The sequence below is a fragment of the Canis lupus genome, chromosome 8 (assembly GCF_011100685.1).
Source record: "Canis lupus familiaris isolate Mischka breed German Shepherd chromosome 8, alternate assembly UU_Cfam_GSD_1.0, whole genome shotgun sequence".
In the NCBI taxonomy this organism is placed as follows: Eukaryota; Metazoa; Chordata; class Mammalia; order Carnivora; family Canidae; genus Canis; species Canis lupus.
Genome location: NC_049229.1, coordinates 75,226,490 through 75,244,044, shown reverse-complemented (window position 1 = coordinate 75,244,044; position 17,555 = coordinate 75,226,490). Strand labels below are relative to the sequence as shown.

At 41.6% G+C, this 17,555-nt stretch overlaps 2 gene segments (V, D, J or C); both read left to right on the top strand.

The window, feature by feature from the left end:
* Window positions 1-970: 970 nt before the first annotated feature.
* LOC119876552 lies at window positions 971-1,594 on the top strand. The segment is given in 2 exon segments: window positions 971-1,084; window positions 1,188-1,594. Coding segments are annotated over 2 exon segments (483 nt in total).
* A 10,871-nt stretch (window positions 1,595-12,465) lies between these two features.
* Window positions 12,466-13,079, top strand: LOC119876551. The segment is given in 2 exon segments: window positions 12,466-12,626; window positions 12,724-13,079. Coding segments are annotated over 2 exon segments (402 nt in total).
* The last annotated feature ends 4,476 nt before the right edge of the window (window positions 13,080-17,555 follow it).

The following is a 17,555-nucleotide window of genomic DNA, read 5'->3' as shown; positions in this document are numbered from 1 at the left end:
AATGAGAATTGGGCAGAATTTGTGAACAGACTTCCTGTCCTGTCCTGAGATCCCACATCACACCATATATTAGGGAGTTCATTCTCATGCAAAATGAAATTCATTCACTCTCGTAGATTTGCCATATATCAAACTAAATATTAGAAGAAAGTGTCTGACAGAAAAGAAGGAAAACAACAATGCCCCTAAGTCGAAGATTACTGTAGAATTAGGCAATATTAAAATAAGAGATTTAAAATCATTCAACAGAAATAAAATAATTTCTTTACATATGCATAATCAATGAGCAAAATCATTCCAAAAAAAAAAAAAACACTTAAAAGTAAGTAATGAACTCAGGGAAAATTCATGATATCAAATCAAAATAGACCATAAAGTTAATTTCTACACACTAACAACCAATTTTCTGTGTAAAATAAACAAAACATTCCCCTTTACACTGGAACCAAAAATAAATATTTATGATTACACTTCATTAAGGAGCGAAATGCTCTTTAAAAATGAACTATAGGGATCCCTGGGTGGCGCAGTGGTTTGGCGCCTGCCTTTGGCCCAGGGCGCGATCCTAGAGACCCGGGATCGAATCCCACGTCGGGCTCCCGGTGCATGGAGCCTGCTTCTCCCTCTGCCTGTGTCTCTGCCTGTATCTCTCTCTCTCTCTCTCTCTGTGACTATCATAAATAAAATTAAAAAAAATTAAAAAAAATAAAATAAAATAAAAATGAACTATATCAATGAGAGACTTTCAAAAAGGCACAGAAATGTAAAGATAAATACGTTGATGGTTTAGAACATCATAAATCCACTGTGCCACCAAAAAAAAGTGATGTACGGTTGTGAAGTAATGCTTGCATATAACTTGTAAAGAATTGAATCTAAGACTAGAGCTGACTATATATTCAGAGGACATGCAAATCGGGCGCTCCCTAAACTGATTAAACTAGCCCATCCCTGAACCTAAATCTGCAGAGGAACCCCAGCCCCAGGATCCCCAGGTGACACCATTCAATGCTCAGGGCACAACACAGACAAAACACCATGGAGTCTGTGCTCAGCTGGGTTTTCCTTGTCACTATTTTAAAAGGTAATTCATGGAGAACAAGGGACCTTGAGTATGTGAGTGCAGGAGAGTGAAAGAAACAGGGGATGTGGGACCATTTCCTGACCAACATGTCTTATGTCTGCAGGTGTCCAGGGTGAGGTGCAGCTGGTGGAGTCTGGGGGAGACCTTGTGAAGCCTGAGGGGTCCCTGAGACTCTCCTGTGTGGCCTCTGGATTCACCTTCAGTAGCTTCTACATGAGCTGGTTCCGCCAAGCTCCAGGGAAGGGGCTACAGTGGGTTGCAGAAATTAGCGGTAGTGGAAGTAGCACAAGCTACGCAGACGCTGTGAAGGGCCGATTCACCATCTCCAGAGACAACGCCAAGAACACGCTGTATCTACGGATGAACAGCCTGAGAGCCGAGGACACGGCTGTATATTACTGTGCAAGGTACACAGTGAGGGGACCTCAGTGTGTGCCCAGACACAAACTTCCCTGTAGAAGGGGATCAGTACCACCAGGGGGTGTGCACTCCTCACCACTTTTGTCTTGAAGGCCTAGGAGCAGGTGCAGATGGACATTCTTGGCAGGTTTCCTCTCGGGGTCTGGGCTTCCTTTCCATGGAGCAGTTTCCCCCAAGGAGTCTCTCTGAACACTTGATTGTGTGTTTACCTATTTAGTCTCTTTCTAAGAGACTTATAATTCCACTATAGCACTTGCACTTACTTGTACTTAACTTTTCCTGACCTGAAGTATTAATCAATTACAAATAACTCCATTCATGTCATCTGAACATTTTCATGAGTCGTTTTGGCACTCTCTTTGGATCACAGGACTCCATGATAACTGTTGCCTTGCACATCACGGTATTCAGTAATCTCCATTCAACACAAGTGAAAAGAGACATTCTACAAAAATGTTAATAACGGCCTGGGAGTGAGAAAAATTCCCAGCATGACATGGTAGGGAGGCGGACTCTGAGGTCACCCACACACACACAATCACGAGAGTGTAAGCTTTAATTAAATACCTTCACCTTTATATCCGATGAGAGCCAGGCAGGCCTCTCATCACATCATAAATGCCTGGATGATGCCAGGGAGGTCACTAGCTTAGGTGTGTGTTGTGGGTCAGTGTTGGGGACAGGATCTTGCTCCATGGGATTTGGGGAGGCAGAGGTGCCCCAGGGAAGCACTATGGTCAGGAGGTGTAGCCTCATGATTCGATCGGGGCCCTAATACACCAGGACTGGGAAAGCTCCCTGCAACCTGGCTGCATGTGAGGTGATGGGGAAAGGACGGGCTAGGACGTGGGTGCTCTCCAGACACCACATCGGTCTGCACCTTGACCTCAGACATCCCAGATTCCAGATCTGTGAGAATGAGTGTCTGTTGTTTGATCCATCCAGTCCATGTACGATGTTCCTGGAGTTGGGACAGGCTAAAGTCATTTTTTTTCTTTGTTTAAATTGAATTTACCAAAATTTACTACACACTCAGTGCTCATCACATCAAGTGCCCTCCTTAACTCCAATCACCAAGTTCCCCCATCCCCCACCCCCTCCCTTCCAGCAGCCCTCAGTGTTTTTCCCCAGAGTTAAGTGTCTCTCATGATTTTTCTTCTTCTGTAGTATTACCCAACTAAGTTTCACTCCTTCCTTTATGGTCTCTTTCAATATTTCCTATATTCCACATATGAATGAAACCATATCATTGCCTTTCTGTGATTAATTTCTCTCAACATAATACCTCCAGTGCCACCCATGTTGAAGGAAATGTTATTTCATGTTATTCATCATTTCTGACAGCTGTGTAATATCCCATTGTATATATAAACCACATTTTGGGTATACTTTTATTAGAGTTCAATTAGCAAACATATATTATAACAGCCAGTACTCATTCTTTAAATTGCCCCCCTTAGCTCCTGTCATCCAGGGACCCCAACTCCCATCTCCACTTCACTCTCCTTGTTTTCTTTTTATTTTCCCCATAGTTAGGAGTTTCTCATGTACTGTCACTGTCTCTGATAATTCCCACTCATTCTATCCCCTTTCCCGTTTATTCCCTTCCACTATTTCTTATATTCTTTGTATGAGTGAAACCATACAATGTTTGTCTTTCTTTGAATCACTTACATCAGTCAGCATAATACACTCCACATCCATCCACGTTGAAGCAAATGGTGGGTATTCGTCTTTTCTAATGCCTGAGTAATGTCCCAGTGTATATATAGACCATATGTCCTTTATCTATTCATCTGTTGATGGACATTGAAGCTCCTTCCGCAGTTTCTTTATTGACACTTCTGTAGAAGGGCTTCATGATTTCTCCCACATTTGACTATTGTAGACATTGCTGCAGTGAACATTGGGGTGAAGGGGTCTCTATATTTCATTACATTTGTGTATTTTGGGTAAATACCCTGTAGTGTAGTGACTGAAACATAGTGTGGCTTTATTCTCACTTTTTCAGGACATTCCATTCTGTTTTCTGGAGTGGCTGAACAAGCCTGCATTCCCACAAAAAGTGAAAGAGAAAGTTCCACTTTCTGGATATCCTCGCTTATATTTATTTTTTCTGGCCTTGTTACTTTATCCATTCTGAGTTGTACAAGTGGGATCTTAATGTGGTTTTCATTTGTATTTCCCTGATGACAAGTCATGTGGTTCACTTTTCTCATCTGCCTGTTGGCCATTTGTAGGTCTTCTTTGGAGAAATGTCTTTTGTGCATTCTCTCCATTTCTTGACTGAATTGTTTGTTTTGTTGGGTGCTGACTTTGTTAAGGAAATATCTTGTCCTATTCTGTAGGTTACCTTTTAATTTGTCACATGTTGCATTGTTGTACAGATTCTACCTTGAAGAAGTCCTAATAGTTTACTTTCCCTATGTTTCCCTGTTGTTTCCTATGCCTTTTGAGAGGTGCCTTGATAGCAGTCACTGCAGCTGAGGTCAAAAAGTTGCTAACAAAAAAAAGAAGAAAAAAGTTGCGACCTGAATTCTCCTCTAGGAGTTTGATGGATTAGTGTCTCGGATTTTTGTACTTCATCCATTTTGAGTTTATGTGTTTGGTGTAGCTGAATGGTCCACATTCATTCTTATGCAGGTGGCTGTACAATTTTTTTCAGATCCATCTATTGATGAGACTTTTTTTCATTTGATATTTTTTCTTGCTTATTGAGGAGGAATTGCCCGTAGACTTGAGGGTCCATTGCTGCATATTGTGCTCTGTTCCATTGATCTATGTGTTGTTTTTGCCAGTACCAGGCTATCTTGATGATAAAGACTTTATAATAGAGCTTGTCTGTAAATATTGTTTTGCCCAACAGCTGTAGGATTTTTTTTGGCCAAAACGTTTCTACCTGTTTGGCTATCTAGGAAAGGAATTGAAGAAGACACAAAGAGATGGAAAACCTTCCATGCTTATGGATTAGAACAATGAATAGTGTCAGAGCACCTGTGTTGCTCAGAGTTTGAGTGCCTGCAATTGGCTTGGCTGATCCTGGGTTCCTGGAATGGTGTCCTGAATCAGGCTTTTGGAAAGGATCCTGCTTCTCCCCCTGCCTATGTCTCTACCTTCATCTGTGTGACTCTCCTGAATAAAAAAATAAATATTTAAAACAACACCAAAAATAAGTATTGTGAAAATCTCTATGCTGCCCAGAACCTTCTACATATTCAAAGAAATCCTTATCAAAACACCTTGAACATCTTTCACAGAGTAGGAACATACAATCTTAAGATTATTATGGCACACAGAGAGATATGAGGCACACATTGATGCTGTGGCATTGCCCTGCTGTATTTGTTTTGAAAAGTATCTGTTAGCCTCCCTCATCCAGTGAAGGGTGCATTTCTCACCTGGAACTAGGACTCACTTCTTGCAAACCATAGGTATCTGTTAAAAATTCACAGTGGACACACAGAAGGAGAATAATGATACAAGAGAGTCAGAGATACTCAGACACTTTGGAACTTCAGTTTAAGGATGTTCTTTTATAACACTTCCAGAAGATGAGGAATTGATAAACCTGTGGGATATGTATCTCACCATCAGCTTACAGGGTTGTGTTGTACTGATGGCTGTGACGTGTGCTCCTTGTCACTGGTGAACATTTGGTGCCCTGTGTCCTCATTTCAAACCCACCTGCATCTGTGAGTCTCCCTGTGGACATGAGATCAGATTCCCTTTAGGATTTCCTCAATGGAACCCCTCAAGGGACCTACATGACTTATTTACTCTTTATCATTTTATTTAAATGCAAACATTTTCGTCATGGGATATGCAACAACCAGGTAACATGACTTGGTCATGTCAATATCCAACAGCCCTACCATCCTATTCCATTGTCTACATATGAACTTACATGGCGGGGAAGCTGTTTCAGAGAAGGTTAGTCCACTCATGGTCAGTAAGGCAGAGGAGCAGCTCCAACTGCCCAGAAGCATGGCTGTAGTTGGCTTTGCTGATTTCATTAATATTTATACACATAGCAGCTGTCCCGAAACACACACACTCAGAACATAACGTGAGAGGATGGAACATGGGATGGAGCACACAGTTCCTCTGGTAATGTGCAGCCCCTGGACCTTAGATGGGCTTGGATGAATCTGTAAATCACAGTGCAGTTGATAATGGATTATTATCATTTGCTATTGATTTTGTTTCCTCTGGAGATTCTCACACCCTACCCTGTTGAGGCCTGTTTTGGGGGTTTTGTGACTCTCTTCCTGGCTCTATCAGAGAGCTGTTCTGAACATGGCCTCCTACCTCTGACCTGGGGTTGAATGTTTTCACCCCCACTCTTCAGGGACCCCTCACAGGAGAGTCATCAAGCCGTCCTGTCCTCAGTTTACAACTGAACCCAGTCTTTACCCTGCCTGTGTCTAAGCTGGTTTATCTCAGACACATGAATGAGTCTCTAAATGTCAATATGAGGTATTCCTGTGGTGTAGATCTGGGATGGTCCTCCGAGCAAGGGTCTCATGGTGTCTTACTTTCTGCCTGCTGGTCTCAGGATAGAGGCACAGGACCACACATGGTTCAGTTTATGGAAACACAAATCACAATGCCTGCACTCTGACATAATGTTTACCCATCTCCAGAATCCTGTCCTTTTTAACCATCCGTCACATCCTGCCGCTTTTTGTTTGTAGGACTCAGGGGGACCACAGATCCTGGAAATTTCCCCACTTTGCCACTTGAACACCATCATACCAGGTTCGTTCCATGCAGGACCAAAAATCTTTTTTAAAATTATTTTTTATTGGAAGACAAGTCCTGCCCCCATCCTGAGTTGTCCTTCTCCACAGGAGATCTGTCCCAGGTTCCCCTGCAGGAGTCTGGACTGGGCTGGGTAAACATAGGCAGAACCTTACACTCACCTGTCCCTTCTCTGAGTTCTCACTGCGCATGTCAGTGAGGGTGTCACATGGGTCCATCAGCCTCCAGGGGAAGGCCCTGGAGTCAATGCCGAAGTCTGGAGGGAAAAGAATGAGCACCACAACCTGTCTCTGAACAGCAGCAAGAGGTATAGAAAGTCCAACACCTGGAAAGATAAATGATAATGTTTCACACCAGAACCACATCTATTCAATGTGATGAACAACCAGCTGATGAGATACAGCAGATCATCTTCCATGAAATCACAAGTTCATGTTTGAGCATGGGAACAGAATTTTTATAGTTTATGAAAACAACACCATGAAAATCAATTCCCAGAATCTATATTTATATAATATGTAAACACTGAGTTACTGGAGACCAAGTATGAAACAGGTCAACACTGAGGAGACCAGGAAAAAAACAAGACTTTTCAATATATTGTCAATGGAGAAACTATTCATAGGCAATCACTAATCATGAAATAGGAATATTATAGATAAAATATCAATATGCATAATACCAAATATTAAGAATACACTTTGTGAAAAATCAACTAGATGAACCTGTTGAACGACCAGACTGATCAGATACAACAGAGCATCTTACATTAAATCACAAGTTCACGTTTGAATATGAGAAAAAAATTCGTACAGCTTACAAAAAGAGCAACATGAAAATCAATTGCCAAATTCTATATTCATATAAAAAAATAACACTGATATAGTAGAGAACAGTTAGGGGGCAGGTCAACGCTGAGGAGACCAGGAAAAAGAAAACAAGACTTTTCAATGTATTGTCAATGGGGAAACTATTCATAAGCAATCATTAATCATGAAATTAGAATGCTATAGGTAAAAATCATTATGCATAACACCAAATATTAAGAATACTCTTAGTGAAAATCAGCTACATTTTTCTACCTACGTAGTTATCAAGGTAATAAAATACAAGATATGGACCAAGAGAAAACTTGCACAAATTTCAAAACCAACAAAAAACTTTCACCTGCATATCATAATCACCATCAAAACTCAGTGGAAAAAAACAACAGAATTCATGTATAAAACAGGCAGATCTTTGAACATGTTATACAGGAGGGTACAGATACATGAATTAAGCACAGGAGAGGACACATCCCACCAGGGTCTTTCAGGGTAATGCACGTCAACCACAATGAGATGCCCTATACACACATCACGAGGGCTCAAGTATGAAAGAAGCACTGACCAGAACATCCTGGGAAGCATGCAGGACACCTGGGCCTCACCCCTGCAAGTAGAAATGAAAAATGAAACAGAAGTCCTGGAAAATCATTTTTCTGTTCCTCCTGAAATTAAAGATGGATAACCTAGCAGGGGACATGGAAATCCCACTCCTCAGTGATTGCTCCAGCATAAAGAAACCCAATGTTCTTGTAAAAATGGCATGTGATGAATTATAGTGTCTTCATTTCTGTTAGAAGCCTAGAAACTCCCCCCCCCCCAAAAGCCTGCGTGATTTAAAGAATAATGCCAGTAGAAAACATCCATCAATGGGACGGGATTCTGCAATAAGAAGCCACACTATTGATACACACCCAGGATCCCAGGGGAACCTCAAGGACATGCTGTTCCATGAAGCTCAGCAGTCTCGGAGATGACAGGCCATGCAGCCTGGGGCATTTGTACAGCCAGGCCAGGGTCACAATTGTTTGGTTGGGCTTTCTGTCCCTCTCTCTTCCCCAAACCCAAATGATGAGCTCCTCTGCATCAGGCTGCATGCTCCCCTCCTGTGCACAATGTCCTCAGGTGTGGGATGTCCACACACTGAAACAAACCACCTCTTGTCCCCTGATGGGGGGTTCCTAAGAGTCGGACGTGTGTTGTGATAGGAACTGTCCCCTCCAGCATCTCTGGCTCAGGCTCTCTCCTGCATCTGAGCAGGACAAGGTTAAGACACCTCCACTGAGTCCATCTGTCTCCTGCTACTGTTTCTCCCCACAACCTGAGGTCTAGACCTTCCTCTCACTCAGGTGGAAATCAGGTCAAGTGTTTGGGAACAGAGTGAGGTCACAGTTTTAATCAGCTGTCCGCAGAGGATCCCACTACTGTTTGTTTTCTATAGAGAAATAAATATAGAAGAACTTGTCCAGATTAAAAAATCATATTTTATATATTTATTTAGTGAGAAAGAGAAGGAGAAGAGTTTGAGAGAGAAAGAAAATCTCAAGCGGATTCCCCATGACCAGAGCCTGAATTTGGCCTCAATTCCAGGATCCTGAGATCACGACGTGACTCACAAACAAGAGTTAGATCAAGAGTTAGATGCTTAACCATGTGAGTCGACCAGTCGACCCATCCTTGAGCAACTGTTTAAAGAGAGATTTGTGTTTGTTATTATTGCGTTTTGTCAGACTTTCTATTGAGGTTAAGATTCCTTTCTGTATTTTGGAGACTAAGTCCGTCTCAGTATATAGTTGAACACACTGTCTCCCATTTCATAGGCTATCTTTTTGCTCCAATTATATTTGTCCTGCACACTTTGTGCATGAGGTAGCCTCACTTATCAGTCATTGTTTTTTTTTTTTACTGTGATTTTAATGTTATATCAAATACATCATGAAACGCCTGGGTGGCTCAGCAGTTGAGCAACTGCCTTTGGCTCAGGGCATGATCCTGGATCCCGGGATCAAGTCTCCAGTGGGCCTCCCTGTATGGAGCCTGCTTCTCTCCTGCCTGTGTCTCTGCCTCTTTCTCTGTGTGTCTCTCACAAATAAATAAATCTTTAAAAAATAAATAAATCACAGCCAAGCAAAGATCATGATGTTTTCCCCTTAGTTTACATGTTTAAGTTCTAGGGTTGAGACTTCTGCTTAACCCTTTTTTTAATTTTTTTTAAATTTTTAATTATTTATGATAGTCATAGAGAGAGAGAGAGAGAGAGGCAGAGACATAGGCAGAGGGAGAAGCAGGCTCCATGCACCGGCAGCCCGAAGTGGGATTCGATCCCGGGTCTCCAGGATTGCGCCCTGGGCCAAAGGCAGGCGCCAAACGGCTGCGCCACCCAGGGATCCCCCTGCTTAACTCTTAATCACTTTTGAGATTTTCTGTGTCCTTGAATCTGTGTGATGTTTGATAAGGACCAAGTGTCATTATTTGTATGAGGCTGTTCAACACCATTTTCTATAGAGACTATCCTTTCCCCACTGTGTATTCTTACATATACTATGGTTGAAGGATTTCTGACTGTATATGCACACGTTAACTTCTGGGCTCTGTAATATGGTCCACCATCTACATTGCTGATGTTAGGCAGTCACACACTGAAATGCTTAATGTGCGACTAAAATACATTTCCGTAGAGGGATGTGTGATGTCTGATTATTGTTCTAATTTCTTAAACTTGTATGGTCACTCTCATGTGATTTTGTTTTCCATATGAATGTGGAGTTTTTCTATTATGTAAGAAAACAATTGATATTTTGATTAATTTAATCAACATTAAAATAATTAGAACAGAAATTATTTGTCTACTTGTATGGACAAATAAAAATTCTCAGGGAGATTTAATAAGTATATGGAAAAGAAAAATGAAGTTTAACTCATAGACACTCTTGGAAAAGAGTTAAGCCTTAATAAATATAATCAGATTTCAAAGAGAAGAAATAACTGACACTAAAAATAGAAAGGAACATGAAAAAAATTCTAATATTTTAACAATGCAAATAATGGATAACCAAGGCAAATTACAAAATTACTAGTATTATCAAGCAAATTAAACTGTTTCATGAAGAAATAAAAAAAATTAACAAAACAGAACAAATAGGAAGCCTGAAACCATTATCTAAAAATCCTGCCTGGGGCAGGGCAGGTCGCTCAGGAGTTAAGCACCACCTATGGCCCAGAGCCTGATCCTGGAGACTCGGGATCCAGTCCCACATCGGGCTCTTGGCATGGAACCTGCTTCTCCCTCTGCCTGTGTCTCTGCCTCTGTGTGTGTGTGTGTGTGTGTGTGTCTCATGAATATATAAAATCTTTTTTAAAAATTCTGCCTCAAAAAAGACAATGAAAATTTAAAAATAATGTAATGAAAAGGGCAAAATCAGATAGCTTTATCTACAAATATTCAAATATTTTAAGAAATAAGGCCAAAATGTTTCAATCTCTTCCAAAACGTATTTAGAATGGAATGTGACCAAATTGATTGAAGGAGGCCAGGATGAGTCTGACAGCGAACCCATGCCAAGGACCCCACAGGAAGGGTCTCATGGACAATATCTCAGATGCACATAAATGCAAAAATCCTGGCATCTTGAATCCAACAGCCCATGGACAGATGGCACAGGATGACCTAGAAGGAATCATCCCTGAGATGCAAGGATGCTTCAACACACCCAGATCATTAATTGGCCCCTGTATTAACAGACTCAAGGATTGGATGTACACGATTCTTTCTTTTGATACCTAAAACCGCTTGAAAAAAATCTAACATGCTTTTATCTTCAAAACATTTTAACAGTCGAGACAGAAGAGATTGCCTCCTATCTGATGGAAGTAGTCACGTTTTATGAAAAACCCACAATCAACACTGCATTCAAAAGTGAAAACCTGGGCAGCCCTGGTGGCTCATCAGTTTAGCGCCGCCTTCAGCCCAGGGCCTGATCCTGGAGACCCAGTATCGAGTCCCACTTCAGGCTCCCTGCATGGAGCCTGCTTCTCCTTCTGCCTGTGTCTCTGCCTCTCTCTCTCTCTCTGTCTCTCATGCATAAATAAATAAAATCTTTTTAAAAATGTGAAAATCTGAAGCCCTTCTGTAAGTCAGGACCCAAACAGGGGTCATTCCCACCCTCAGTATTCAACATATTATTCTAAAGTAGAATAAACTGTGCCACCCCATATGTCAGCTGGTTCCCTGGGTTGTTGTGAATAAAATCACACGAGAATCATCCAGTGGACAGAGAGAATGAACCCTTCTTTCACCCTGATGTAAGGAAATAAATCTCCCATGGGAAAATTCCCTTCCCTGAACCAGGAGGGGTGAACCATCCTCAGCACCAGAAACGTCTGTAGGGCCCAGAAGGCTGTGAAAACAAGCCTTGTCAGTTCCTCACCAATTCACTGACCCAAATCCAGTATCCTGGCCTTATATCTCTACAAATCAACGTTTTGTTGGGTAAGAAGAAGAAGGTCTGCTTAGTTTGTTCATTGTGTGTTGTGTTTCAGGGAGCTCAGGCACATGCACCATGAAATACATCTTCACTTAGGTCTCTCATAAGTCTACAGAGTAATTAGTTCAGAAAAATAACCAGAAAGAAGGGAAGGAAGCCCATACTGTGGTAATGACTGGAATTCCAAACCAGGAAGTTTATGAAACAAAGAATAAAAGATATTTAAATCAATAGATACAGAGAAATTTACTTGTATCCATATGACACAATCTGTTGCAGGGTCAAACCTGCCAAGTTTCAAAACCACACCCTAAGGTAATGAATAACTTCAGGGAATCGATAGGATACAAAATCAACAAACAAAGTAAATCTAGGTTTCCACACAGGAACAACTAATTATTTATATCTTAAAGATTTTATTGAATTATTCATGAAAGACGCACAAGCAGAGAGAGGCAAAGACATAGGAAGAGAGAGAAACAGGCTCCATGCAGGGAGCCCAATGTGGGACTGGATCTCTGGACTCTAGGATCACTCCCAGCGCAGATGGCAGACCTCAACCACTGAGCCACACAAACATCCATAACAATAAAGTACATAAAAGGTAATTAATAAAACATTATTACATTGGTACCGGTGTTAAGAATGTAATAGGTAGGATTAAGTATTCTGAAAGAGGTAAATTACTGTCCACTAAAAGAACTAAGATGGATGAGAGATTTTTAAAGAGTCACAAAAATGCAAAGGCATTTTTTCATAAATGTGAAAACTTCATAATGTCAGAAGACTTACAGTGGCCTACAGATGTAAAGAAATCCTTGTTAAGAACTTGTAAAGAATCAAATCTAGGTCTGGAGCTGATTATATATTCAAAGGACATGCAAATAGGGCCCTCACTTCACTGATTAAACCAGCCCATCCCGACATGCTGCTGGGAGAGGAGTCCCAGCCCCAGGATCCCCAAGTGACCTTGTTTAGGGATCAGGGTGGAAAACAGACGACTAAACATGGAGTCTTTCGTTGGCTGGGTTTTCCTTGTCGCTATTATAAAAGGTAATTCAAGAAGAAAAAGAGACCCTGAGTCTGATTGTAGGTGAGTGAAACAGGGGAAGTGGGACAGTTTCCTAACCAGGATGTCTTGTGTCTGCAGGTGTCCAGGGTGACGTGCAGCTGGTGGAGTCTGGGGGAGACCTGGTGAAGCCTGGAGGATCCCTGAGACTGTACTGTGTGGCCTCTGGATTCACCTTCAGTAGCTATGCCATGAGCTGGGTCCGCCAGGCTCCAGGGAAGGGGCTGCAGTGGGTCGCATACATTAACAGTGGTGGAAGTAGCACATACTACGCAGACGCTGTGAAGGGCCGGTTCACCATCTCCAGAGACAACGCCAGGAACACACTGTATCTGCAGATGAACAGCCTGAGATCCGAGGACACAGCCGTGTATTACTGTGCGAAGGACACAGTGAGTCGAACTCAGTGTGAGCCCAGACACAAACCTCTCTGTTAAGGGGATCAGGACCACCAGGGGGTGCACACTCCTCACCACTTCTGTCTTGAAGGCCCAGGAGCAGGTGCACATGGAGTTTCTGAGCAGGTTTCCTGTCAGGGTCTGGGATTCCCCTCCAAGGAGCTGTTTTCCCCAGGGAGTTATCTAGGCAGATGATATGTGCATACCTATTCAGTCTCTGATTTAGACACATCTGTTTTTTATATGAAAACAGCTATTATGCCATGCACAAAAGACAGCGATTCTTTTTCTATCAATAGATTTCACAGTAATTTTATTTTATTTTTTTAATAATAAATTTATTTTTTATTGGCGTTCAATTTGACAACATACAGAATGACACTCAGTGCTCATCCCATCAAGTGCCCCCCTCAGTGCCCATCACCCATTCACCCCCACCCCCCTCCCTCCTCCCCTTACACCACCCCTACTTCGTTTCCCAGAGTTAGGAGTCTTTATGTTCTGTCTCCCTTTCTGATATTTCCTACCCATTTCTTCTCCCTTCCCTTCTATTCCCTTTCACTATTATTTATATTCCCCAAATGAATGAGAACATATAATGTTTGTGCTTCAATTGACTCATTTCACTCAGCATAATAACCTCCAGTTCCATCCACGTGGAAGCAAATGGTGGGTATTTGTTATTTGTAATAGCTGGGTAATATTCCATTGCGTACATAAACCACATCTCCTTTATCCATTTCTTTCGATGGACCCCAAGGTTCTTTTCACAGTTTGGCTATTGTGGACATTGCTGCTATAAACATCGGGGTGCAGGCGTCCCGATGTTTAATTGCATCTGCATCTTTGGGGTAAATCCCCAACAGTCCAATTGCTGGGTGGTAAGGCAGGTCTATTTTTAACTCTTTGAGGAACGTGCACACAGTTTTCCAGAGTGGCTGCACCATTTCACATTAGATTTCACAGTAATTTTAATTTACATTATAATAGGTTATAGTAGGCATGTAAAACATAAATTACAAAAACTGTTTTTCTAGGTTTGTTTATGCAGGAGAAACGTATTATAAGACACAAATATAAGATATATACGTTACACGTATACGTTGTATACTTTATATATATATATAAAGTATATATATAAGATATATACGTTATACTTATACATTGTATATAAGACATATATAAGACATATTAATTTATATCTTGAGTACACTGCACACTGTGGCAATCAATAAACATGTGAATTTGATGAGATAGTATAATAGAAAAGATAATTTGGGGGATAGGTAAATGTAATGATTCTAGAAAACATAGGCTTATGCAACTGGTTTCATAAGAAGGAGTAATACATGCTCTATTTATTTGGAATAAAAAAGCTAGGATAGTGAATAACTGTATAATTTAGCAGAATGGTGACATTGTATTAATTTGCCAGCTATAATAAAATTTATTATACGGTTGTATGATTTGCACTGGTACTATAATATTGAGTAATCTATAGCCCTTATTGAAATTTCACCAGTTTTCCAAATAGTTTTTTTCCTGCCCCCAAATCCAAACGATGATCCCAAATTGCATTTAGTTGCTGTTTTCTTTGTTTCTGCTAACCTATGGCAGCTATTTAAGTCTTTCTTTGTCCTTCATGGCCTTGAAACATTTGATGAGTACTGGTCAGCTGTTCTGAAGAATGCCTCTCACTTTGGGTTTATGAGACCCTTTTGGATGATTAGATTAAGGTTTTGCATTTCTTGGCGATATCACAGACAAAATGTGGAAGGAGCTTCGGTGTCCATCAAAAGATGAATGGATAAGGAAGATATGGTATATGTATGCAAGGGAATATTACTCAGCCATTAGAAACGACAAATATGGGGATCCCTGGGTGGCTCAGCAGTTTGGTGCCTATCTTTGGCCCAGGGCACGACCCTGGATTCCCGGGATGAGTCCCACGTCAGGCTCCTCACATGGAGCCTGCTTCTCTCTCCTCCTGTGTCTCTGCCTCTCTCTATCATAAATAAATAAATCAGTTTTTAAAGAAAATTTTAAAAAAGCGACAAATACCCACCATTTGCTTCGATGTGGATGGAACTGGAGGGTATTATGCTGAGTGAAATAAGTCAATTGGAGAAGGACAAACAGTATATGGTCTCATTCATTTGGGGGATATAAAAAATACTGAAATGGAATAAAGGGGAAAGGAGAGAAAATGAGTGGGAAATATCAGAGATGGAGACAGAACATGAGAGACTCCTAGCTCCAGGAAACGAACAAGGCATGGTGGAAGGGGGGGAGGGTGAGGGGTGGGGGTGAATGGGTGATGGGCACTGAGGGGGAACTTGATGGGATGAGCACTGGCTGTTATTCTGTAGGTTGGCAAATTGAACACCATAAGAAATAAATTTATTATTTTCAAAAAAGAATCATAACTAACAATATATATATATATAACTAAACTAAACTAAAATAAACTAAAATAAAATAATAAAATAATTGGGTGAACCAGAATATTTATGTAATCTCAGAACATCTCTCCCAATATAGTTATTAGTTACAAAGGGAATAATAGTAAATCTACAGTGGAAATACCCAACACACATTACCTTGATCAAAATATCCTGAGAGAAAAAATATACCATGTATCCCCTGATATGATACATTGTCAAGAACACAACATCACTTCTGTGGTATTGCCAAGACAGAGATTCTTACAGTTGCTTACTATTTTCCCTAAATACCAGGTAATTGCAAATATTTCCATGTACATTAACTAAGCATTTCCCCGATCTGCACCTGCAATCATTGTGCATCAGAGGACCACCCAGCTCAAAGAGAAATTTGGTAAAAGCAGCATAAACTCCATGTTGGACATGAGGCTGCCAATGCATCAAATATCTAAAGCAAAAGACGACAGACCCCTAAAGGGGTCAATATCTTGATCCACGCACACAGCATCCATGTCAGTGACAGCCTGGGAAGGAATCAGGATTCACACCAGGATGTTCTGTGAATGTGGAGTCTGAGCATCAACACACACACACACACACACACACACGCACACACGCACACACACACACAAGAGTATGAAAATGTTTTCAGCTTCATCATTGTTTCTGTTAAAAGCAGGCAGGCCTCTCAGCAAGTCAGATATGTTTGGATGGAGCCAGGGATAGACACTGGCTCAGTGTTTGTGTTGAGAGAAAGTGGTGATGATGAGGTCCTGATCCAGGAGGGGATTATATGGAGTCAGTTTCCCACCAGTATCTGGGGACAGAACTCAAGGGCGTTTGCTGGATTTCCCATGGGTGGGGCAGGAGGAGAACAGGGAGGATTGGAGATCAAGGAGACAGCATGTAATACTAAAAAAATAGGGTGTGATGACAAATTCCACTATACAATTATGAAAACTGAGAGAACAAAAGTGGAGGAGGACCTTCCACCTGCAGGGAATAACTCATGGATCTTTCAGGTGCTGATATCAGCTCACTGTGTGAGTCCTCTAACAGCCACATGTTGGAACCTAACATCCATGTGATGGGAGGAGGAGGTGGGGCCTCAGGGGACCACTTAGGTCAGGAGGTGCAGCCTCATTATGGGATCAAGGCCCTTATACACCAGGACTGGGAATGCCTCCTGCCCTTTGGCCCCATGTGAGGCCATCTGTCTGGGGGTATGTCATACAATTGTTATTATTTTTCCAGTAGTAATGGTTGAGTTTTGTGTTCCATGAAAATCATCTCACTGATATGTGACAAAGAGAGAAAGCACTTATCACCATGTGACATGGGCTTCAGGCAACCTCCCCAAGGACAAGAAATGCAGGAATATAATTGTCATGAGTTATATGACTCTCCCTACAGTCTGTGTAACTCCATTTTGGATGGGATGGGTTGCTGGAAGTCTCCGTGATGCAAACGACCCATTCAAGGATGGAAACTGCTGGATCTGGAGGCAGAAAAGAAGTCTTGTCTCATTTGGCAGGGTCAAAGGACTGACATGAGAAAACCAAATTGAGCTGGCTCCAGGCGGCAAACTGGAATTGAATTCCTTAATCTTGGAATTTTCTCTAAGTCTTTATCTTCCTCTGTGTGTACAAATGCCAGTTATAGATCCCGCTACAACTATAACAGTTTTATGAAGAAGAGGTCACAGTGGGTCCTGGGTCTGGGTCTTCAGAGAGTGTCTGTGGTGTGTGCTGTGTGCACTGTCCTGTACTGTTTTGGTGCCTCTTTCCTTCAGGTCTGGAATCTACACACGCTCTCTCTGCCTGAAGTGGGCAGTGTGTGGTCCTTGGGAAGAATGTGATGAGTTTTAACTGGGTGTGCTCTGCTCAGCTCATTAAATGAGCCATGAAACCACCTCCACTAGAACTGGGGCCCTGCAGAATTCTCTGGTCAGGAGATGTGGGTGGGCAGGGGTGCAGCCGCTCAGAGAAACCATATGGTGGTGCCTCAAATAGGTAAATGTAGACTTCCCCTGTGATCCAGCAACTGCCCTACTGGGTATTTACACTAAGAT